The sequence below is a fragment of the Accipiter gentilis genome, chromosome 18, assembly GCF_929443795.1.
Source record: "Accipiter gentilis chromosome 18, bAccGen1.1, whole genome shotgun sequence".
NCBI lineage: Eukaryota > Metazoa > Chordata > Aves > Accipitriformes > Accipitridae > Astur > Astur gentilis.
In genome coordinates, this window is record NC_064897.1 from 29,310,766 (window position 1) to 29,331,283 (window position 20,518).

A 20,518-nucleotide genomic window follows, 5' to 3' on the forward strand; every position below is an offset into this window, starting at 1 on the left:
AAAGGCAGATTCTAGCACTCTGGAAACCAGCTGGATAAGAGGATACATTTACACCATTTTCTCTCTAGGGTGAAATCAGATTTTAAGGAAGAGCTCAAAGCTCGGAGAATCACTTCACAGTTTGATAAACCTTTTTAAGATAATACCTCTCATGTCAAATTCTTCTAGAGCCTCTGGTGCAAGCCAATCTTTGAGCAATCTCACATACATTCTAAGCCTTCCTTGAGATGGACTACGGGGCTGTTCTAAAAAAACACTGCAGTAAGACACAGACATTTATTCATATAATATTCAATAATATTCATTAATTCATTAATATTAAATAATATTCATATATATCCTCCCACGTTGTCTCTGCTGCTCCTTCCTCCTCACGGCGAGGACTCCTCACCCACTCTTCCCCTGTTCCAGCGTGGGGTCCCTCCCACGGGAGACAGTCCTCCACAAACTTCTCCAGCATGGGTCCTTTCCACACGCTGCAGTCCTTCACAAACTGCTCCAGCATGGAACCTTTCCACAGGCTGCAGTCCTTCAGGCACAGGCTGCTCCAGTGCAGGCTTTCCCATGGAGTCATGGCCATCTTGGGGGGCATCACCCTGCTCCTGCATGGGCTCCTCCCCAGGCTGCAGGTGGGCATCTGCTCCCCCCCTCCCCTCCATGGGCTGCAGGGCCATCCCCTCCTCCAACTCTTCCTCTGCTCCTCCTCCGCCAACCTCAGTATCTGCAGAGGTGTTCATCTCACATTCCAATCCCACTACTCACTACAGGTTTCCCTTCTGAAATCTGTTCTCCCAGAGTCACTACCACTGCTGTTGAGGGGCTTGGCCTGGGCCAGAGGAGGGTCCAACTTGGAGCCAGGGGAGCTTCGAGCAGCTTCTCACAGGAGCCGGCACTGCGGCCCCTCACCTGCTACCAAAACCCAGCCACACAACCCCAAAACAATGCTGCATAAGCAACATTAATAGAGCCAGATCTCTGAAGAAAATATTTGAACTCAATGGTACGGATACAGTCTAAATTTGGTGCGCATTTGCCCTTTGTGGGTATTACAAACAGTTTACATAGATTTTGAATTATGGCAGTATTTCATCTGCACAGAATGCATTACATGAATTATTCACTTCCAGGCTCATGACCCTTCATGTGCCACAAACCAATGTCTTTCCTTACCCTAGACCAAATCTAAGACCTAGATTCCTGTATGCTTGTGTACATATCCATCTACTCTCTCCTACTACCAAGCAGCTTCATGGTTTGCACGTCTGCTTTTCCAGGACACTAACACTGATGAACTGCATGTCGGAGGGAACAAAAGGAAAATGCACTTGCCAAGGAAGGGAGAGGTAAAGAAAGAGCATACACAATAAGCACAGAAAATCAGCTGTCTTGAGCCAGAAGGCTATCCTCAGGCAGAGGGGCAAAAGAGTCTAGTTCAACAGCCTTTCCACTGCCTGGGGATGGCTTCTGGCAGGTACACCTCTGAATACCCTGGTTACCACCTTTGTGTTGCACATAACCATCTCCTAACTGAAGGGGGGAGGATATACTGCTTCCAGAGAAGAATACAGCACTACAATTTGCTACAATAGGATAAAAAGGTTAAGGAAAAAATAATCCTAGGAGAAAACCTATTCCATTATTTGTGACAGAGGTGAAAGAGAAAGATGGATTGCTCTGTGGACATAATGCAGAAGAGCCCAGCATTCAACTAGGACACCTGTTACTGTGTTTGTTGTATAAGACTTAACAAAACAAAGCACACACAGGAAAATGGTCCCTGCCCCTCAAAGTTCAGTCTTGTAACTAGATTAAAAACGGACCCAAACAGAACAGTGGAGAGCACTGAAAGGCTACATATTACTTCTCATACACAGAAAGTAAGCAGTATTTCTTACAGCCTTAAGTAGGAAGGATGAGGAAGAAATAGTTTTAAAATCAAACTAGGAGATTGTGAATCTGAGTGAAAGAAAGAAAATCAGAACAAGGTGGCAGACAATAGATTAAGGATGATGTAGATTAAAACCCACGTTTTGAAGTGAGAGTCTGAGAAGTCACCATGAATTCAGGAACATTTTTTAAGTTTGTGGCAGAAGAACATGGCTCTAGAGCAAAAAGGAAGCTCTACAAGACTGGAAAAAAGTGACCAGATTACCAAAAGATACCCAAAAGCATGGTATTGCAGGATAAAGGGGAAGCACAAGCAGAACTTCAGTGACCCCCCCCCCCCCCCCCCCAAAAGCTGGGAGTAATGAACAACAGCCCCTGCCAAAAATAGTGGAAACCAAGGAAGTAATCAAAAGAGGACACAGATGGGAGACAAAGGTGGAATAACACTTCAAGAGCAGCACAGCTGATAGTGACAAACGTAGCTGACAGGAAAAGGAAAATGAAGTACTGGATCTGAACCTTAGTTAGGAAGAGATCACCGTAAACACTGATTACAATTGTAGTAGAGCACAATCGAAGCTGCAGTGGAGGACAAGAGCCCCAGACAATGCACTCAAAGAATTCTGAGATTGAAAAAGGGAAAGGAAATTAAGAGGTAGTTGCAAGGCAAGAGAAGCCACAGGCATTTTGTACCCTTCTTTTAAAAAAAAAAAAAAAAAAAAAAAAAAGGGAAACACTTCTGTCTACAGGTACTACAAGCAAAAAGAAAAGCTAGGAGTTGAGCAAGTGATTAAAGGAAAGAGGTAGAGAGAAAGGACACAAGATTCAAGGGAGATAAGAGAATGTTCCTGTACAGTGCCATGAGGGCAGATTAAAGGGTTCAGAAGAGAAGAAGAAAAAAAATCTATTTGTGACAAGGAGATGATCATAACAGTTGGAAGAAAGTGACAAAGGGTAGGCCAAAGTGTATTGTCATTAAGATCCCATGCAAAGAAAGAACTAGATGTCAAACAACATGCAAAACCCATATAAAAATGTTGTGGATAATGGGCTAGTAGTATTTGTCAAGCTTGATTAGAGCCTATCAGCATAGCCCATTTCTGCCGGGCATACGCCCTCTGCAGGTACAGGAACACAAAAAGGCTTGCTGGAGGACAACTCAACGACTTGCAGAGAAGGCATTTGCTATTGGGAGAACAAGGATTATAAATGACACACCCTGAAAACAGGAAAAAGGGAAAAATCAGGCTGGAGCAATCCAAATTCAAAATACCAGTGAACTACAAGACATATGAAAGCACAGCCACATTGCAAGTATAATCCAAACAGTGGTGGAGATCCTGAAAGAAACCTTGCAATTATCAGAGATAAGAAATTCAGCAGTTGCATCAGAACAAGCATGCAGGCACAGCTCAATGAAAACCAAATGAAATTTATTGACTTTGTTTAATGAGAGGCTAGAAACAAGAATGCAGGCCAAATCAAGTTAGGGCAAAGCAGCATGTAATTACTGTCAAAGAACAGCGAGTGAAAATGCAGAACAAGCCAGGAATCAAACCTGAAGAGAAAAAGCTCATGGGGAGGAAACGAGCATGTTCTATGTAACAATACAGAGCAAAGAGAAGATAAAAACTGGATCCCCACACTGTTTAGAAAAACAATAATCTGAAGACAACAGGAAAAAGTAGTCTAGTGCCTCTTCTTCCATGGTCCGGCCCAGGACAGAAGGCATAATGCAAAAGGTAACCATAAATAAAGGGATGCAGCATACTGATGATGGCAAAGAAAGCATCATACTGTGGTTTTAGTGTTGGCTTCTGTCTAAGAAAATCAAGAATAGCAGCTGTCTCCATCCACAACCAGGTGGTTGTAAATAGTTCTCCCTGCTTTAATTCTACGTATTTCTTCTCACTCGTATACTCGCACTTTGGAGAAAGTCAATTATCAGTATGATTTGTGGTATAATTCGTATTGAATTCATCAATACTAAACCCACTCACGTTTCAGTTAAAGCTTACAAACCTCTGCGTGATTCTACTCTATCCACCTTCTTTTGTAAGCACTGCAAATTCTCCTACAGTTGTGTAATAGGTATTACAGTCACAGAACAACTTAGGTTGGAAGGGCCCCCTGCTGAAAGCAGAGCCAACTTTGAAGCTAGATCCAACTTCAGAGGTAAAGTGGGCTGCTTAGGGCCTTGCCCTGTCACATTTGTGCATCTCCGAGAACAGATATTCTACAGCTTCTCTGTCATTCCACCTCCCTCAATCCATTGTTTCACAACCCTCATGGAAATTTTTTTGCCTAATATTTAACTGGAATTTTCTTTGTTGCAATTTGTCTCTGCTGTCACTTGTCCTTTCACTGTATGACTCCGAGAAGAGCTCTAGAGAATATTAAATATCTATCAGGATAGAATAAGGAGAAAAAACATCATTGTAGTCATGAGAAAGCCTTTGGACATCCAGAACTTTTAGTAGGTAGTGAGCATCCAGCTTTTGGATGCCTGAAAAATCTGTCTGATCAGGTGTGGCAGAGATCTAAACGAGGTCATCAAAAGGACATCACTAGAGATTTACTTAAGATGAAAGATGATCGCTTAAGACATGAGAGAGGAACAAGGAAAAATGGTATTCCAAATGGTATATATATTGCAAATGAAAACAAATCATTTTGTATAGCAAGGTTCGGTACTCACCATCTCTCTTGCAATCTCCACAGCTTCCTGCAGCCCATAGAGCCTGCCACAGACCAGGTAGATCCCATTGGCCCAGAGAATACAACCCTCATGGACCCAAAATTCATTGCTGTCAAGAGGTAGTTCAGGAATTTGTAACTCCAGCTCAGTGCCACCTTCTGAAGTGGGCATAGAGGGTTTTGAGTCCAAAGGAGTCTTTTCACCACCACTGCCACCATCAGTGGTTGCTTTTTTACAAGAAGCTCCCCTTGAAAGTGACCTAGAGGCTCCACTACAGTCCTCAGAGCGGTGCCGCCTCTTAAAGCGGGGATGAGCAGCTAGGCTTCTTTGTTCCTTCTGTTGTTGCTGTTCCTCCTCCTCTTCTGTATCCGTCTTGGAACCATTAGAAGCACTTTTGTGCCGTACCTTGACCTTGCTCTGCATTTCTGTGGCCCTCTTTGGAGGCGGGTTCTTGGGCAAGGTAGCTGCATAATCCTGGGGGTAGAAAGGACCAAAGAGGTCACCCATGTTACGATAGCTGGCCCATTTGCCACACAGGCAGCAAACCAGATGCCCTAAGACAGAAGACTCTGTTACTACAGGGCCCTGCAGCATGAAAGTTGAGGTGGGCAGCACTTTGCTCTCCGCATTGCTAGGAGGGGGTGTTGAAGACCTTTGCCCTTTCCGACCCCTCACCAATTTGTTCTGCTCCTCTTCCTCCGCATTAATGATTGTGCACACAGCGCCTAATTCACACTTGTTTACCACATGAATATAAGGGAAAAAGGACTTATTCTTGGAGTCAGTTTTATCTACAGGCTGGGTAGCATATTTAAGCTTGATCTCTGGTTCTTGAGGCTCCACAATCGGAGCAGCCCGTCTAGGCTTCCGCTTCCGTGGCTGTGCTGCAGGTTTTCGCCTCTCCCTCCTTTGCCTCTTCGGCTTTGGCTCACCACCACCTACCCCTTCTGAAGACTGGGAAGGTACTGGTGGGGGTGGCGGTGGGGGTGGCAGTTGCTGCTGTTGCTGCTGCTGCTTCTTCTGCTTGTTCACGCTCCCAATTGGCCTCCCCTTTTTCTTTCCAGAGGGAAAATATCCCTTTGGAGGGAAACCATCTGGCTTGGGTGAAATGTTTGTCACATCTCCATCTTTTTCCTCAGACTTTGGGTTTGGTTCAGAAGTAAACACACTAGAAGGGGAAATTGGTTTTGGGTCGGAAAAGGTCAGAGTTCCAGCTCCGCTTACAGATCCGTCAGACCTTCCCTGACCACCTGACTTCTGAGAAGGTAGTGGTACTGCACTGGATCCTGCTCCTTCTTTACCAACACTGGCAGTTTCAGGGACCTCTTTCTTGGTTTTATCATCCTCACTGCTTTGCCACTCTTCTGAAGATCTTGGAAGAGTTATTTCACCAGTTGTATCCTGGCTTGCTGTCCCTACTTGATCTGACATCTCTGCTTTTCTCTTTTCAGTCTCTGGTCCATGTCCAGCCACATTTCCTCCTTCAGGTCCACTCTTAAGAGACAGGATGTCATCAAGAGTGACAGTCTCTGCACCAGTTTCAGCACTGTTGGTAGAAACACTTCTCCTAATATTGGGAGATGTAATTTTTTGAACAATAGCTTCCAGTTTTAATCCTCGCCCCTTTCTGGGCGGCAATATTTTGGTTTTAGCCGGGCTTGTGAGGGAAACAGCAGGGCAATTCCTATTGTCAGGACTTGGCAGGTCCTTGAAGGAATCTCCCTTTGCAACTGACTTGCCAACATCTTGGCTTTGAGATGAATGGGCATAGGAGTTGTAGGTTTTATCAGCTCCTTCTTTTGCTGAAGTCATCAGCCGCCCTTTATCTTCACTGCCACTGTTCTTCATATCCTGTGGCTGTCTTTTGGTAGGGATAGGCGAGATGAAAGAACGGACTCTCCTCCTCATAATTAATGGATTTTGAGGAGACTGGTCTTCCTGGCCAGGGAGCCTGAGCATGGCATTACTAGGCTTGGGCAAATCTGTAGATTCCTCTCGTCGATGCCCATCGCTTTCTTGAGGGCAAAATCTTTTTTGGTTGGCTGCTCCGAGAGGGCCACTGCTTTTGGCAGGAGAAGTTTGCCGAGACAGGTCCCATCCAGATTCATGATGCTGCAACTTCTGGTTGCCGTGTTTCAGTTCGGTGCATTTGCTCTGAGTACTGTCGCTCCCCATAACACAGCGCCCAGCTTCCTGGCTTCCAGTATCATGATAAGAGCCACCTTGAAGGTACATCATTCCATCCTTGTCATTTTTTAAGGGACTCCTTACTCTTTCCAGAAACTGCTGTTGTCTTGGGCTCTTCCTTGCTCCCTCCTGCCTGTGCTGAGCTGCAGCAATCACTCCTTGAGCCGCACTGCTTGCCCAATCTTTGTATTCTTCTTGCTGTTGCTGGTATATCTGTCTCTTGTAATGATACTGGGAATTTAAACTCTGGTTAGGGTCACCAAAAGCATGAGGCCTAGCATTTGTGTGATATGCTGAAGCCAAAGATGGGCCTTCTGAATTCTGAGGGTAAGCAGAATGCAAGGAACCCCTGTTAACTCTTTCAGATAGTGTCACGTGTGGGTTCATGTGATGCAGATCTGTCCCTGGGCCTCTGCTTCTGCCTGGTGACATTTTCAGCTTATCAGCAAGATCTTGAAATTGAGAAGGTGATTTACCCCTGCTGCTTCCAGTTCTGCCAGGTGCTCGTCTCATCTGCATCGATCTGCTGTCCTGCTGGGGAATGTAGTCTGGAGCAGCATCGGAGACTGCAGCTCCAGGGCTAGCGTTGCCTCGGAAAGATTCATGCTTGATGCCAGCAGGATGACAATGGTCTCCTGTTTTTTTATTATTGAGACTAGCTGAGCTCTTTGATTGTTCAAAATCTTCTTCTTTTATTTGCCCACTGTGAGCTTTCATCTTTGTTTCCATGGATACTAAACCACCAGGGAGTATTACTGACTGGCTCAAGCTAGGGGCAAGACGTTCACTCCTTCCACTTCTGGCCTCAGGACCCATGTGCCCCATTGGGTGAGGGCCAGGATCTCTGACAAGTTGCCTTAATGGAGATATGTCACAGATCACTGATCTCCTCTCTGAGAGCGCTCCCCCTTCATGGGCAGAAGACTGAGACTCCACATCAAACTTTCTAGCAATAGGGTAATCAGCTAGATTTATCTGCTTCATGTCAGGAGCTGTGCTGCTAGACTTCCTGTCCCAGGGACCCCAGTGAGGGCCTTCCAGGAGAGACCCCATGCTTTTATTTAAGAGGCCTCTGTTGGTCAATTCATTTGTTTGACTAATTAAGATATTGGGCCTCATGGCTCCCTCCAAACTCCCAGCCATCCCAGAATGCTCCTGTGCATTCCTAGAATACCTTCTGTCTGGATGGTGGTGGTACCCCTGTAAGACCTCCTGTAGGAGGCTAGGAAACTTCTCATTCCTGCCTTTGCGCTCACTGTGCCCTGGAAAATCCCCTTTTTCTTGACCAGAAGGATACTGTGGAAAGCCACCAATATTTCTCTGTATACCAGCTGCTATATTATCCTTGTAACTGTATCTTAAACTGCCAGGAGATTTGGAAGGTTCTGTTCTTGCAGGAAAATTTGGCCCAACAACTGCATGACCAGGCTGGCTGTTCCCCTCTCCATTATGGTTAGTGTTATCTCCACTTTTGCTCCCTTTACCTCCTCCTTGAGTTTCTGGCTGCGTCCCTGCATGCCCAGCTTCTTTTGTTCCACTAGCACTAGCTGGTGCCTGAGTGGCTGTAGAAGCATCATCTTGTGTAGGTTTATCTTGTCCACCTGACTTTTCTACTCTTCCTGTCATGGCTTCCCGGGAGACAATCACCCCAACTGCCTTTTCATTCACTTTTGGGGCATTTTCCACAGCCACCACAGCTTCCTTCCCATCAGGGGAGGCCACATCTTCCCTAGCTGCAGGGCTGCTGCTGAGTTTTGATGGCTCATTCTGAGAGCCTTGTGCTGGTGAGGAGTTGGATCTCTCTAAGTTACCCCCTTTGTAAGTGGTGTCTGAGCTGGTGCTCTGGCCACTCAGCTGTCTCACCCTTTCCCCATGATCCTCTGAACTACTGGAACAGCCACCATCAAGGGACTCTGCCAGGGGAGACTTGAGTTGCTCCTCTGCCTGGGAGGAGCCTTCTGAGTTGGTGCAGCTGTCGGCCTTCTTTGAAGAGGATGACCTTTTGGAACTTTTTTTCTGAGGTGCCAAGGCATCCGAGAGCAACATGTGCTGGACTGTGTTGGGCAGATTGGCCACTTGAGAACTTAGGGCACTCAGGCTGCTCAGCCCTGGATCTGTGAGCCTTTTTTCCTGCAGTCCTTCCAGCCCAAACCCCTTGAATCCCCCTGCATGAGCATTGGGGCTTGGCATCATAGATGGTGTAGGACTAAGCTGAGGCATCATCTGCAGGATTCGGTTTCTAGAACCCATGGACATGTTGCCTTGCCCACACTGGAGATTTTCTCCACCTGGCATGAGTGGAGAAGGGGTAGAGCTGCAGCTTGGAGACTGAACCACAGATGCAGCAGGAGATGGATTAGAGATTGGACTGAAGTTTTGGTGGAACTGCATCGGTGACCTCACAGGAACTTCAGTCTGGCTGTACTGTCCCACTTGACTTTGAAGAGAGAGCTTGGTGGCAGCATTTGAATACTGCATTACATGCTGAGGTGGGTGCTGTTGCTGCTGCCCCTGCTGCCCACTTTGGGGAAGCTTAGACTGCTCAAAACTTTTCATCGGTTGAGTCTGAAAGGTGTAGTTTGACTGGGTCCCATATGCCTGTGCATTGGAACCCACAGCATGGCCTTCATACTGCGACCCAGAATTCACGCTGTAGCTTCCATCGTAATTTTGTCCTGACTGGCCAAAACGCTGCGGGGAAGGAAAAGAGGAGGAGGAAGATGACGAAGGTGGCTGATAGTGTTGGCTGAACTGACCCACTCGTAACTGGTACCCAGAAGCAGAGGAAGGCAGGGTGGATGGCCGCTGCATTGGCTGCAAGTGTGAGGTGCTAGAAGCAGACTGGCTGGAAGCCTGGGGTAAAGGCTGATGAGATTGATAGATCTGCTGTCTCAGCTGCTGCACCTGCTGCTGCTGGCTAGAAGCCTGCTGCTGATACTGGGCACTCCCTGGAGAAAAAGGACCAGTATAATCCTGTTGATAGTGGGATACACCCCCAAGGGTTGAGTGCTGTGTTTGAAACTGGCCCACATGTCCCTCACTCCCATACTGACTCCCAAAGCTACTCCCTTGAGGGGGCCCATAGCTCTGTACTGGTCCAGAAGGCCTGCGCTGAGGTGGCTGCTGCCCTCCTGATGCCACTGGATCTTTGTTGGCAGCCATATAGTAAAACTCTCCTCCTTCTTTTCTGAAACCTTGGTAGCTCTGATGGCCAGAGCTCTCACCAGGCATTGCTGTAGAGGCTCCTGCTGCTCCACGACGTCCACTGCCAGCACCTCCTCCAAAGCTCTGGAACATCTGGGCCTGCTGGCGGGGGCTGAACTCTTCCAGTCGGGATGAACTGTGCACTTCCTGTGGGTAGCTCTGCTGGTTTCCGTGGTAACTACTTTGCTCCCGAAAGGACTGCATGCTGTTCAGCAGCAGAGCAGCAGCTCGAAAGCCCTCCTAAATGGGGAGAAAAAGAAAGAGGAAAAAAAAGGTATAACATCCACATCTCCCAGTCACACCAATACTGCTGCTCAATTTCACTGTTTTAGTAGCAATTAAAATCTAGTATTTGTCTCCTATTTTCTGGTACATCAATCTGTATTCCCTCTCCTTGCAACTTTCCAACCTTTTAAGTACTGCAAGTAAAAGGAATCGCTCACATTCAAGAAAATACAAGTCAGTAGCCTACTACCAGCTGGAGTGTATTTTCAGCATTAACATTTCCCCTGCTTATGTGTCCCTGAAGAAACAAACTTCCAACAGTATTTTGCAAAACAATCCTCACCCTCCAGCTATTATCTATGGATATTACTGGGAGTAATCAAATATTTTGCTACCATGTTTAAAGATGCAACAACAAGAACCCTGCAACCCTCCCAAACCACACTTGAATCTACTGTAGGAATGATAATCCAAGGCCCATGTTTCACTCTGAGAAAGATCTCCATTAGAGAACACTCAAGACAATTGACCAAAGCTCAAACCAAGACACTCCAATGAAAAGGATCTACAGGAACCTGTGAAAGAACTGGCACAGGGATGCTCAAAGACATCTGCTCCATGCTTTGTTCCTGATGATTCCAATGACACTTTTAGGTGAAAACAAACCCAGTAAGACAACACATGGTATTTTTTTCCCCTACCTGCTTTGTTTTAAAGGATGGAAAGTCAGCATAAGTCCACTCTATTTGAGCAAAAGGATCTACAACTTGCTCCCTTAGGACTTTTATATTACCTTGAATGAAACTTGACTGAAAACATTTGTCACCCAGAATATATATTTTTGAATACCATGTATGATCATCTACATTTATACAATCAACTCCTAAGTAAATGCACTTCAGGAAGGCTCTCTTACATACTTCAATCTATTATTCAGTGTGTAGATTCATGATTCATCCTCAAGGATTGGACCACAGCTGCAAAATTGTTTGGGGACCCTAGCTAGTCCCTCTGTAAAAGCCTGATACATCACTAGACACATTAAGTGTGGTAATGAATGAGTATATACATATACATTGTCCTTTTAAAAAAATACTTAAGTAAATAAATAAAAATCAATAAACAGATTACAAAAGCATTTAATTTCTGGACCACCTTGTGGTTTTCTCTTCCTGAAAGCAAACTGGATAAAGCCACCTGAAGAGACTTCTTCCTTTAAATAAATGGTAAGACAATGCTCACACTTTTCCAGGAAACAGAAGCCTGACTCCTCAGATTGGAGACTTCCTGGAAGAACTGCCCGCATTATGTTTTCTTATTTAGCCATGTTTCGTGCTTGCCACATTCAACTGAACCCACTCAGAACTGAAGTCTAGTTTTGCACTTGAAAGTTTTGTTCAAGTAGAAGATCACCAGAGTCCCAAGAAAACGGGCATACAAATGAGGAGATGCAGGCAATGTCTGGCATCATGCTCTTTTCCCATCTGCCTCTCAAGATTAATGTTTTTTACTAATATGTATGTTATATACAGAAGGCTCTAACTCTACCATTAGGGTCTTTCAGAAAGATACCCTGCTTATATTTGGGTTTCTATTATCTGTTTGTGCATGCAGGCTACAGAACACACACGAAAAAAACCACTGCAATGCATGTCTCAATACCTCTCTGCTAACTCAAAGGCATCTTTATGTTGTAGCCTTGGTTCATGCAGCTTGATGTCCACAAGAATATTACAAAATATTTACTAGAATCAGAAGGGAACTTTCAAATTGTTAATACTTCCAGTTCTGTCTCTCCCCATCTTGGAAGTCAACTTTACTGCTGTTTTAATCCTATACTCGAACATTTTAGGTGTCATACTGTAAGAAAGATCTGCTGTTCTGCTGAACTTCCACTTTTTTAGCATTTTAAAGACTACATATATCACATGAATAACACTTTTATAAATGCCACACTGTGCCAATCTGTCCAGTTTGGGCTTCTTATGCATAAACCCCTCCTTCTTCCCAAATTATTCCCTTTGATGTTTCATCAGTTTAAAGCTCCTGCCTTCAAAACTGGGATACCTAATGCAAGCTTCTTTCTCCTCTTTTGTATGACTTGCTGTTAAGGTGAAAAATGGAACAAAAAAAAGCAGGAAAAAAACCATACATAGAAACAGAAGGAAGTTATCAAACTAAAGGTAAGAGAACATCTACTGTAACTGGCAGATGTTAAAAAGCAGCTTCTCTAGATTTGGCGCTCTGCAATCGGCAGCATTCATGTGCTATGGAGACTGCATGCACACCCTGGCAGTCACGTGCTTTGTGTCCTCTTCTCATGAAAGCAACACTTTCAGCCTCATCACAGGCTCAGTCTCTCACAGAATCTCAGCCTAATTTTTATATATGACTTTTAATAAAGCTTACTTTGCATAGTCTGAACTAAGGTCTCAGGAAGCCTCTTTTGTATTACATCATACAAAAACTTTAATCACTGATGATATTCATCCTTCGATAATAATACCAACAAAGGCTTGAAAGCTGCTAACATACATTAACAATGCTAGGAAACATTCTTAAGACTTCCTCACTATTAAAAAAAGAGAATCATTTAAATTACATAATGGAACAGCGACAACACAAGATGCCATAAAATACCTTTAGGAACACAGATCCAGTAAAGATCAACCTGAGGCACAAATTCCTATCCTCCATGATCTTATGCAATCACATAATATTTCTTTAGTCCAGAAGATCCATATGCCAATTCAAAACAGGAAGAACATGTTTTTCTCCTTCAATTTATTAATTTTTTTAATCTTGGATTTTACACTAACAAATAAATAAAAAGTTTTCACCAGGAGAGCTTAAATTACTGGTGCCCTAAGCAAAAGCTTTCAGTTTTCACGTCTCCTATAGAATAACACTTGCTTTAACTCACAAGGAGCTTAACTTGAGTAACACAACCAGTAGAGTAGCAGCCAAAAAAAAAAAAAAGAAAAAAAAGCATTTCATTAATAACAGGAGTAAGAAAAGATAGGAGGTGCTTCAACCCATTACATCACTGATAACTTCAGACATAGAGCACATTTCCTGTCATTAATGTACTATAAATACAGGACTATTACAATTACTATTGTAATAATATTTCTTAATAATAACAGCATTGCAAAGTGCTTAGATCTAAGTGCCATGTTCTTAGCAAAACCACCAACAATAATTCCATGGGCAAGCCTTGTTAATGAAATATATTTTGACAGATGAGGCCTTCAAAGTCTACCTAGATCCACAGGAAAAATGTATTTATTTGATTAAATTTTTACTAGAAGCCTTTAAAGAAAACATTTTCAGCTGGTACATACTGCTCCACATGCAGGAACTCAAAAGAACGATACACCAGCTGCCAACTAGGGACTACAACACAATCATATTAAAACTCCATAATGGTGGTATACATCCATAATCCCATCCCCAGCAGAAGGGGCAAAGTCCCACCTCCAAAAAAGTGCTCCATTAACAGCCACATATTACACACATTTACAGTGTTTTCCAACACACACAACAACAACATCCAAAGCCTTCCACATTTATTCAAAAGGAAGGTAAGATTCTGGCACAGCTTTCACTACTCCAGTGTCACACCTACACTCTCACTACATGTGCATCCAGCTCTCTCAATAAAGCTTCATGATTCTCTTCAAATATTTATAGCCTGTAGCTGTAGAGCCATCTAAGCATATCCATCTAGAGATCACAGACCACAGCCACTAGGCTAAGCAGTTTCACTCTGCTCCAGCACATTTGTTTCCTCCCCAATAGCGCAGTAATCAAAATTTGCCTTCAACCTGGTAGGAACAAAGGAAGCATTTTACAAGCTTGTGTGGCTGATAAAGAAACAGCCTCACTTACAAAATCACTGCACATAAGTCACAAACTGAGAGAAGCAGTAGGTCCTCTTGTCCATACCTCAGACTTATTTGTGAAACATCTGAAGTTATTTCAGGCAGTCTTCCAACCTGTCTTCTCCTCATGAACTTATTTTTAAGCACATCTACAATGCAATTTTGTCTCTTGTTTAATCATCTGAAACAGCCTTGTAGAAGAACTTTGTTAACATAGGAGTTCCTCAAAATATGGAGCTACTGCATTGTGAACCTACTGTGAGCAAGATTATCACATGGTAGTCAACAGCATGTAAGCATCTTTCAACAGTTCATGCACGTATACGAGACTGACCACAACCATTGCTGATTGACAGGGTTCATCAGTACTCCCACACCAAGATTACTGTGTGAAATGATCTTCTGCAACATACCGTGCTAGGTTTTTTAAATCCATATGAATCTTTAAAACTTCTTTGTCCTGACTATCAAAGATTGGACAAATACAGGACAACTGTCCAGATCTTCCCATGTAACACTGATGCCAGCATAGTAGTGCATCACTACAGACAGACAGCTCAAAACAAATGAGATAAAAAACAAAATACTGTGGGGTTATGCTTAATTCTTAATGATAAGCCTATAAAGGAGCAAATGAAACTAGCTCACTTAATTTTGTAGGACACAAGTGAGGTCTTTCTGCTTCGTTAAATTTTCTTTAGATTTGGGTTGACTACTGTGACCCATCTGTGGAGAAAAGTCTCAGGCAGCAGTCAAGTGTAATATATTTTCAGTGATCTGTCAAAGACCTCTCACTTCCTAGCATGCTTATCAGGAGAGAAAATGTAGTTACAGGCAGGTGACAAACAGTAAGATACCATTTTTCATAATCCAAAAGTGTACAGGAAAAAGTGAGGTTTTTATAAAGTATACAGGCTTCTGATTAAAACAGACTTATTTGCTAAATACTGTGCAAATAACAGAGATATACATACATCTCCATAGCCATTTCTAGTCACAACCCATACAAAACAAAAATTACTGGTTTTGTCCTTCCTCACTTATCTTCTTAAAGTAGCAGAGCACGCCCACAACCAAAAACCCCCACTGTGCCAGAACTTGAGTATGAGCAACTCAGTGGCAAAATTTGTAAGTAAACAATCCCCAGGATCCAAATTAAGCCTGAAATATAGGAAAAAAAGATTTCCATGTACTAAGTATCATTTCCATTGTCAAGACCAAGTTGCTAACCCTCATTTCTGCAGGTGCACAGTTATTACTTGCACACCCGAGCAATGGCTGGGAATAGACTGATCTTGTTTCAGTTTGGGAGGAACATTACCCACTCTGCTGCTTTTAAGAGAAGGCAAATCAGCTATGCCACAAGTAGATGAACTTAAGGATCAAACCTAAGACTGCATTTAACAAAGTAACAGATCTAACTTACTTCTTCTCCATTTGATGCCCTTTTAAGAAAAAAGGGAAACCAGTTTCAGTTTTCAACTTTAGATGCGATATGGAAGTAAACCGAGACAGCCAGCACTTAAAAATATCACCAGTTTGTCCAAGCAGTAATACTGCTCACTTCTTTCTAGAAGTTGTGGTTACCCTGAACTTCAGACAGACCCTCTTCATACCTTTCTATAAAGCTGTTTCAGATCCTGCTCCATTAAAAGTTACTTTTGCGTACCAGAAATAAACAGAATGATCTAAGACATGGGAAACTCTGCTATTGTCTTACTCACCACTGCACTTTTAGAGAAAGCTGCAGTCAACTTTGGCTCTCACAAAGCCATTGTAATTAATTCTATCAAAGAAGCCTTACTACACAATAGTACTTTTAGAGAAAACTGCAGTCAACTTTGGCTCTCACAAAGCCATTGTAATTAATTCTATCAAAGAAGCCTTACTACACCACAGTAAATAATTTTTCACTGAGAGTGCCAGAACCTGTTGAAGTAGATAAACTGAAGTAGCTAAAGTATCTTGGAAAGTATATAAAAATTGAAGTTAAAACCACAATACTATGTTACTGATAAATGGAATTTTACATTTCAGAAAAGAAAATAAAAAAATCACCTGTCCTAAAAACACCCATATGTAATTGTTAAACATGCTTAAGTGTCTAATACTAATACATATTAGCAATGTCTTGCAAATTTAATACCGGTCTTGTCAAAAAAAATGAGTTTTGTCCCGCCCAATGACAAACTTCATCAAAAGATTCCTCAGATTAGCTAAAGCTTGGCCAAGTGGATTGTAAGTAGTTTCCATCATCTCACAGATACACTATGCCTGCTTTATCAAAATGTCTGTACAGCTTTTCAGAAAGTCAGTATGTATGAGCTTAAGTACAAACAATTAAGGAAACATTTCTCACAATGGGTGAAGAACAGATGAATGTGGCAGAAGGAACACAGTGAAACACACTGAGTTTTGCCAGTTGAGAGAGGAGAATGCTCTGGGGATTATTGTGCTAGATAAGATCTACATTCACTTCTTATTTCATATATTTCCCAAAGTGGCCACAGAAAATTTTACTAAGCCTGAGTCATTGCATCCTCCTATCTCACAGGGGAGATGTGAACAGACATATCACAGTATACAACTGCTCTAATAAAAGGCATCATATGAACAAACAACAACAACAAATAATCAATTTTGCATGTGGCTATTATTTGACTGTTGATTTCTTTCCCCACCCCCGAAATATTTTTTCTAATTTTTTTTTCAAAGAACATTTAGCTAACACCACATTAAAAATACCCAACCAGATTTTTTGCATCTGCAAGTCTTTCTTACTCACTACATGAACAGAACTAAAATATCATCTCCAGTTTAGCTCTGCACTTTGAGTGAAGTGTACTGTTAAATTCATACTCTTAAACATGAAGTAAGTTTGACAAGAACAAAATTTTGTTGTAAGCTGGTACTAAAGTTGTGGTGCTAAGAAAACATGTATTTCTAGAAATATAACTAATGATCAAATTTCAGCAGAATTTTATCTGATTTTATATGTTTGGTTTTATTACTATGTCATTGGTTCTCGGTCTCAATCGACAGCACAGAAGCACTTAAATAGCTTTTAAAAATCCACAAACCGATTGCTGAAAGTTATCAATCTAAATTTTTAACAGTGCTATTTTAATAAAAATCTAAGCAAATCAGTCAGATTCCATTTCATGTCAAAGATTAAAACAACAATTTTGGTTTCACATACAGGGTCAGTCCTCTCTGCACTAGCTTAAGAGGACCAGCCTCCTCCACACAGTGCTAACATAGCCATTAATGCAGCAAGCCAGATCAGGGAACTGATACAGCTGAGAAACACTTCTGCGAGGGAGAAAAGCCATTTCTGAACTGACAGATCCGTTCACTGTATCACTACGCAAACATTTGTACCAGCAAAATGGACACAGCAGGAACTGCTTAAGTGCCATGGCTACTGAAGTGCACTTGAAATCAGAAGTTCATATTTAAAAGGCTCTTCATCTTCACACAACAGTCAAACAACCCTTCCCACCATCAAAATGAAAATAATACTGAACCCTCAGCTCCTCATTTCTTCAAGCTGCAGATCAGCTGATTGCACATCCTAACCCAATTCACTACTCCTCTGAAAAGTTTGGCAACTCATTATATGCCTCTCACTGCAAATTCACCTGTGTCTATATCTCTAATTCCTCCAAACAGTCAAACATCATGTCTGCTTCATCAATACAGCAAAATCTGAGCAACCATTTCAAGGACAGCTTCTGATCTGTTCTTCACCTCATCAGACATGTAAGACAGGACATTCAGCAGAAGCATCACAACTCTCACCAAACCTTCACCTTTCAGTTACAAAACCGAAGACAGTGAAAAGGAGAAATCAATCAGTAATTGCAAGAGGAAAGTGGAAAAGTATGAGCAAGGTTGCCAGGTTCCATCTGTCCAAGCTTCCACTTTCATTGCAGAAATTTATCCAGTACCAAAGATACTCAGAACTATACAGCATTTAAGAAAAAAAACCTACCACATTATTTTGAATTAACTTTTATAATTTGTTCATACTAAGTAGTAGCCCCTGCCTTTAAAGTCTTAAATGCATTATCTCTTGAAATTATGACAAGTTGCTGAGATGACTACTTCGGTCATATTTAATTTTACCTGTAATACATGTCTGTCTTTTCTATTCAATGTAGTCTATACAATTAAGTCTTTTTATTATTTTTTACAATGCCTGGTGCAATGAGCCTATAACTAAGACTCCTGGGAACTCGTCAAGGCAAATAAAGTAAATTAACACAAAAGCTCTTATCAGTTACGTGCAAAGTGTTACTACAATACAGGTTATGCACTGTATACAAGAATTAAATTCATTGATCAGGATAAAACCATTGTTGAGGATAGTATCACCTAGTTACATTATACGTAATAACATTAAAACCAGGTAGAACTATAACCTCGATCTACTTTAACAAATTAAAGAATTGCTGTCCAATTGCTGTAAAGCAGTACTCCAATTTATGTGCTCCAAAATTCTTACAGATAATTTTTGTTCCTTTAAGAGAACACAAGAGATTTAGCTATGCACTATACCACTTTCAAGTTTCACTAGCCAAGGTTATCATTCTTCCTATCAATTTAGCACTTCATCCCTATAAAGCGACACAGATTTAAGAGCAATTTGGGTGTGGAAGGTCTGCAAAAACTCCTGCAATGGAAGACTTGAGAAAAAAAATGCATTCAAGGCCATACGATGTTTACTGATAAAATGTTAGCGGAAAATAAGGTTTTTCTCTAACATAAGGAAGAAGTGGTTGAGCTTCCCTAAAAAAAAAAAAAAAAGTCCAAACATTTTTAAGATTTTCACACTAAAAACCCAACAACTTTTCTTTCCCTGACATCTCTCCTTGTCTCCTACAACCTATATCCTCTAAACATCACTTTGCTCATTCATTCCTCCACTCTCTAGATTCCACAGCATCTGCCTCATGCTGAAGCCAAAAGTTGAAGCAGACCCATTCCTACAATTTAAGTGTTGTCTCCTAAGAGAGACTAACAGGGAGAGACTAAGACGACAGCCACGGTTACAGGGAGACAGAAGAAACAGTTCAGATTAATACAAAAGAACTTCATACATTTAAGTGATTCAACAAAAAGATTACTTCAGTGGCAGTGCTATTTTAAGGAGTTTCTTCCTCTTCCTACCTTCCCATCCCCAAGACTCTCATTCCTGCCCCAGCACTGCAAGTTTTCTTTGGATTTTTCAGATTGGCTCAGTTTCTTGAACCATTTAATTATGCATCCCCACTGTAGTTACACTGCCATAACCAACAGAGAGATGACAGAGAGGAGGCAGCATACTGCAGCGTTGGAGCTAACAGTTAAGAACTCCTTAAGTTCCTGGTTTTTTAAATTTCTGTATCATTAAGCCTCGGCCTAAAGCACTTCAATTGGCTCACTCTCACCAGCTCCCTGATGGAGTCAATGAAAAATAAAAGCCTTCCAGAAGGTCTCTTTCCATGTCAATTTTATGCATGTAAAGTGATTAAACTTCTAATACACCTCAGTTAAATGTTTGAAATTATATGGTATAAACTCAGGCCACCATAACCAACAAACAAGATACCATACCCTGTCACTTTAAATTGCGGACACTTAACTCCACACTTCTAAGTTCTGCTGCCCCAGCCAAAGGCACAGTGAGTAACAACAGTAGTCAGACTACACCACAGTCACAAAATTAACTCTAATAAGCATAAGCAGTTCACAGAAATGAACAAGCTGCAACTGCAGCTCTTCTCACAGCTGGGGTCTAAAGCTTTCTCCTCCCCCAAGAGATTTCAGTATCACCACAGCGATAGTGTCAGGCAGCGTTTGAGACTGCTGGAAAGTTGACGGACGAAGCTTCCACTGCATGTATTCCACTTCGTATCCCAGAGCATAAATCCTGAAGAAAGTCAGCAGTTGAAAGCAAAGAGGAGGGATGAATTCAGCACCAGAGAAGAACGAACACTTCTATAAATACAGATTAGTGGAGGATAATAAAGATGCTGCACTCTGAGTATAATTTTTGGCAATGCTATAGTTCAGATTTCAAAGTAAGACAGAGGGAGCTTTAGATGGTCCACTACTCTGAGAATCAGCCCTATCATTGTTAAACTTGAGTTCCTGCAGTCATTCATCCTGTACACCAAGGAAAAGAGAAAAACAAAGCCAGAAGACTCCACTGTTTCTTCCTCCATCCTGCTTCCCTCAAGATGAGACTAAATAAAGAGGGACAATTAACATAAAGCATACATGAAGGATTATATATAATCATTCCATAACGCTAATGTATCAGAGAGTTCTATTACAAGAACATAAAGACAAGATGCTGTTTCCTCCCTTGCTGTAAAGCATCCAAACATTCAATGAAAAACTGAAAAGTTTGCTACCTTGTTTCAGCTAGAAAGATGACAACAAAGAC

General features: G+C 42.1%; 2 protein-coding genes across 7 annotated transcripts in view; one reads left to right on the plus strand and one right to left on the minus strand.

The window, feature by feature from the left end:
- Window positions 1-20,518, plus strand: part of PHETA2 (PH domain containing endocytic trafficking adaptor 2) — a 255,679-nt gene that overhangs the window by 79,730 nt on the left and 155,431 nt on the right. The gene's annotated exons all lie outside the window — the stretch shown is intronic.
- Window positions 1-20,518, minus strand: part of TCF20 (transcription factor 20) — a 132,519-nt gene that overhangs the window by 34,706 nt on the left and 77,295 nt on the right. For 5 of the 6 annotated variants that reach the window (XM_049822062.1, XM_049822065.1, XM_049822060.1 and 2 more), the window contains one exon: window positions 4,586-10,216. In XM_049822062.1, coding sequence (XP_049678019.1) covers window positions 4,586-10,180 — 5,595 coding nt within the window. In that variant the 5' untranslated portion in view covers window positions 10,181-10,216. The remainder of the gene's footprint in view (window positions 1-4,585; window positions 10,217-20,518) is intronic. The other variant, XM_049822066.1, reaches the window with a different exon arrangement.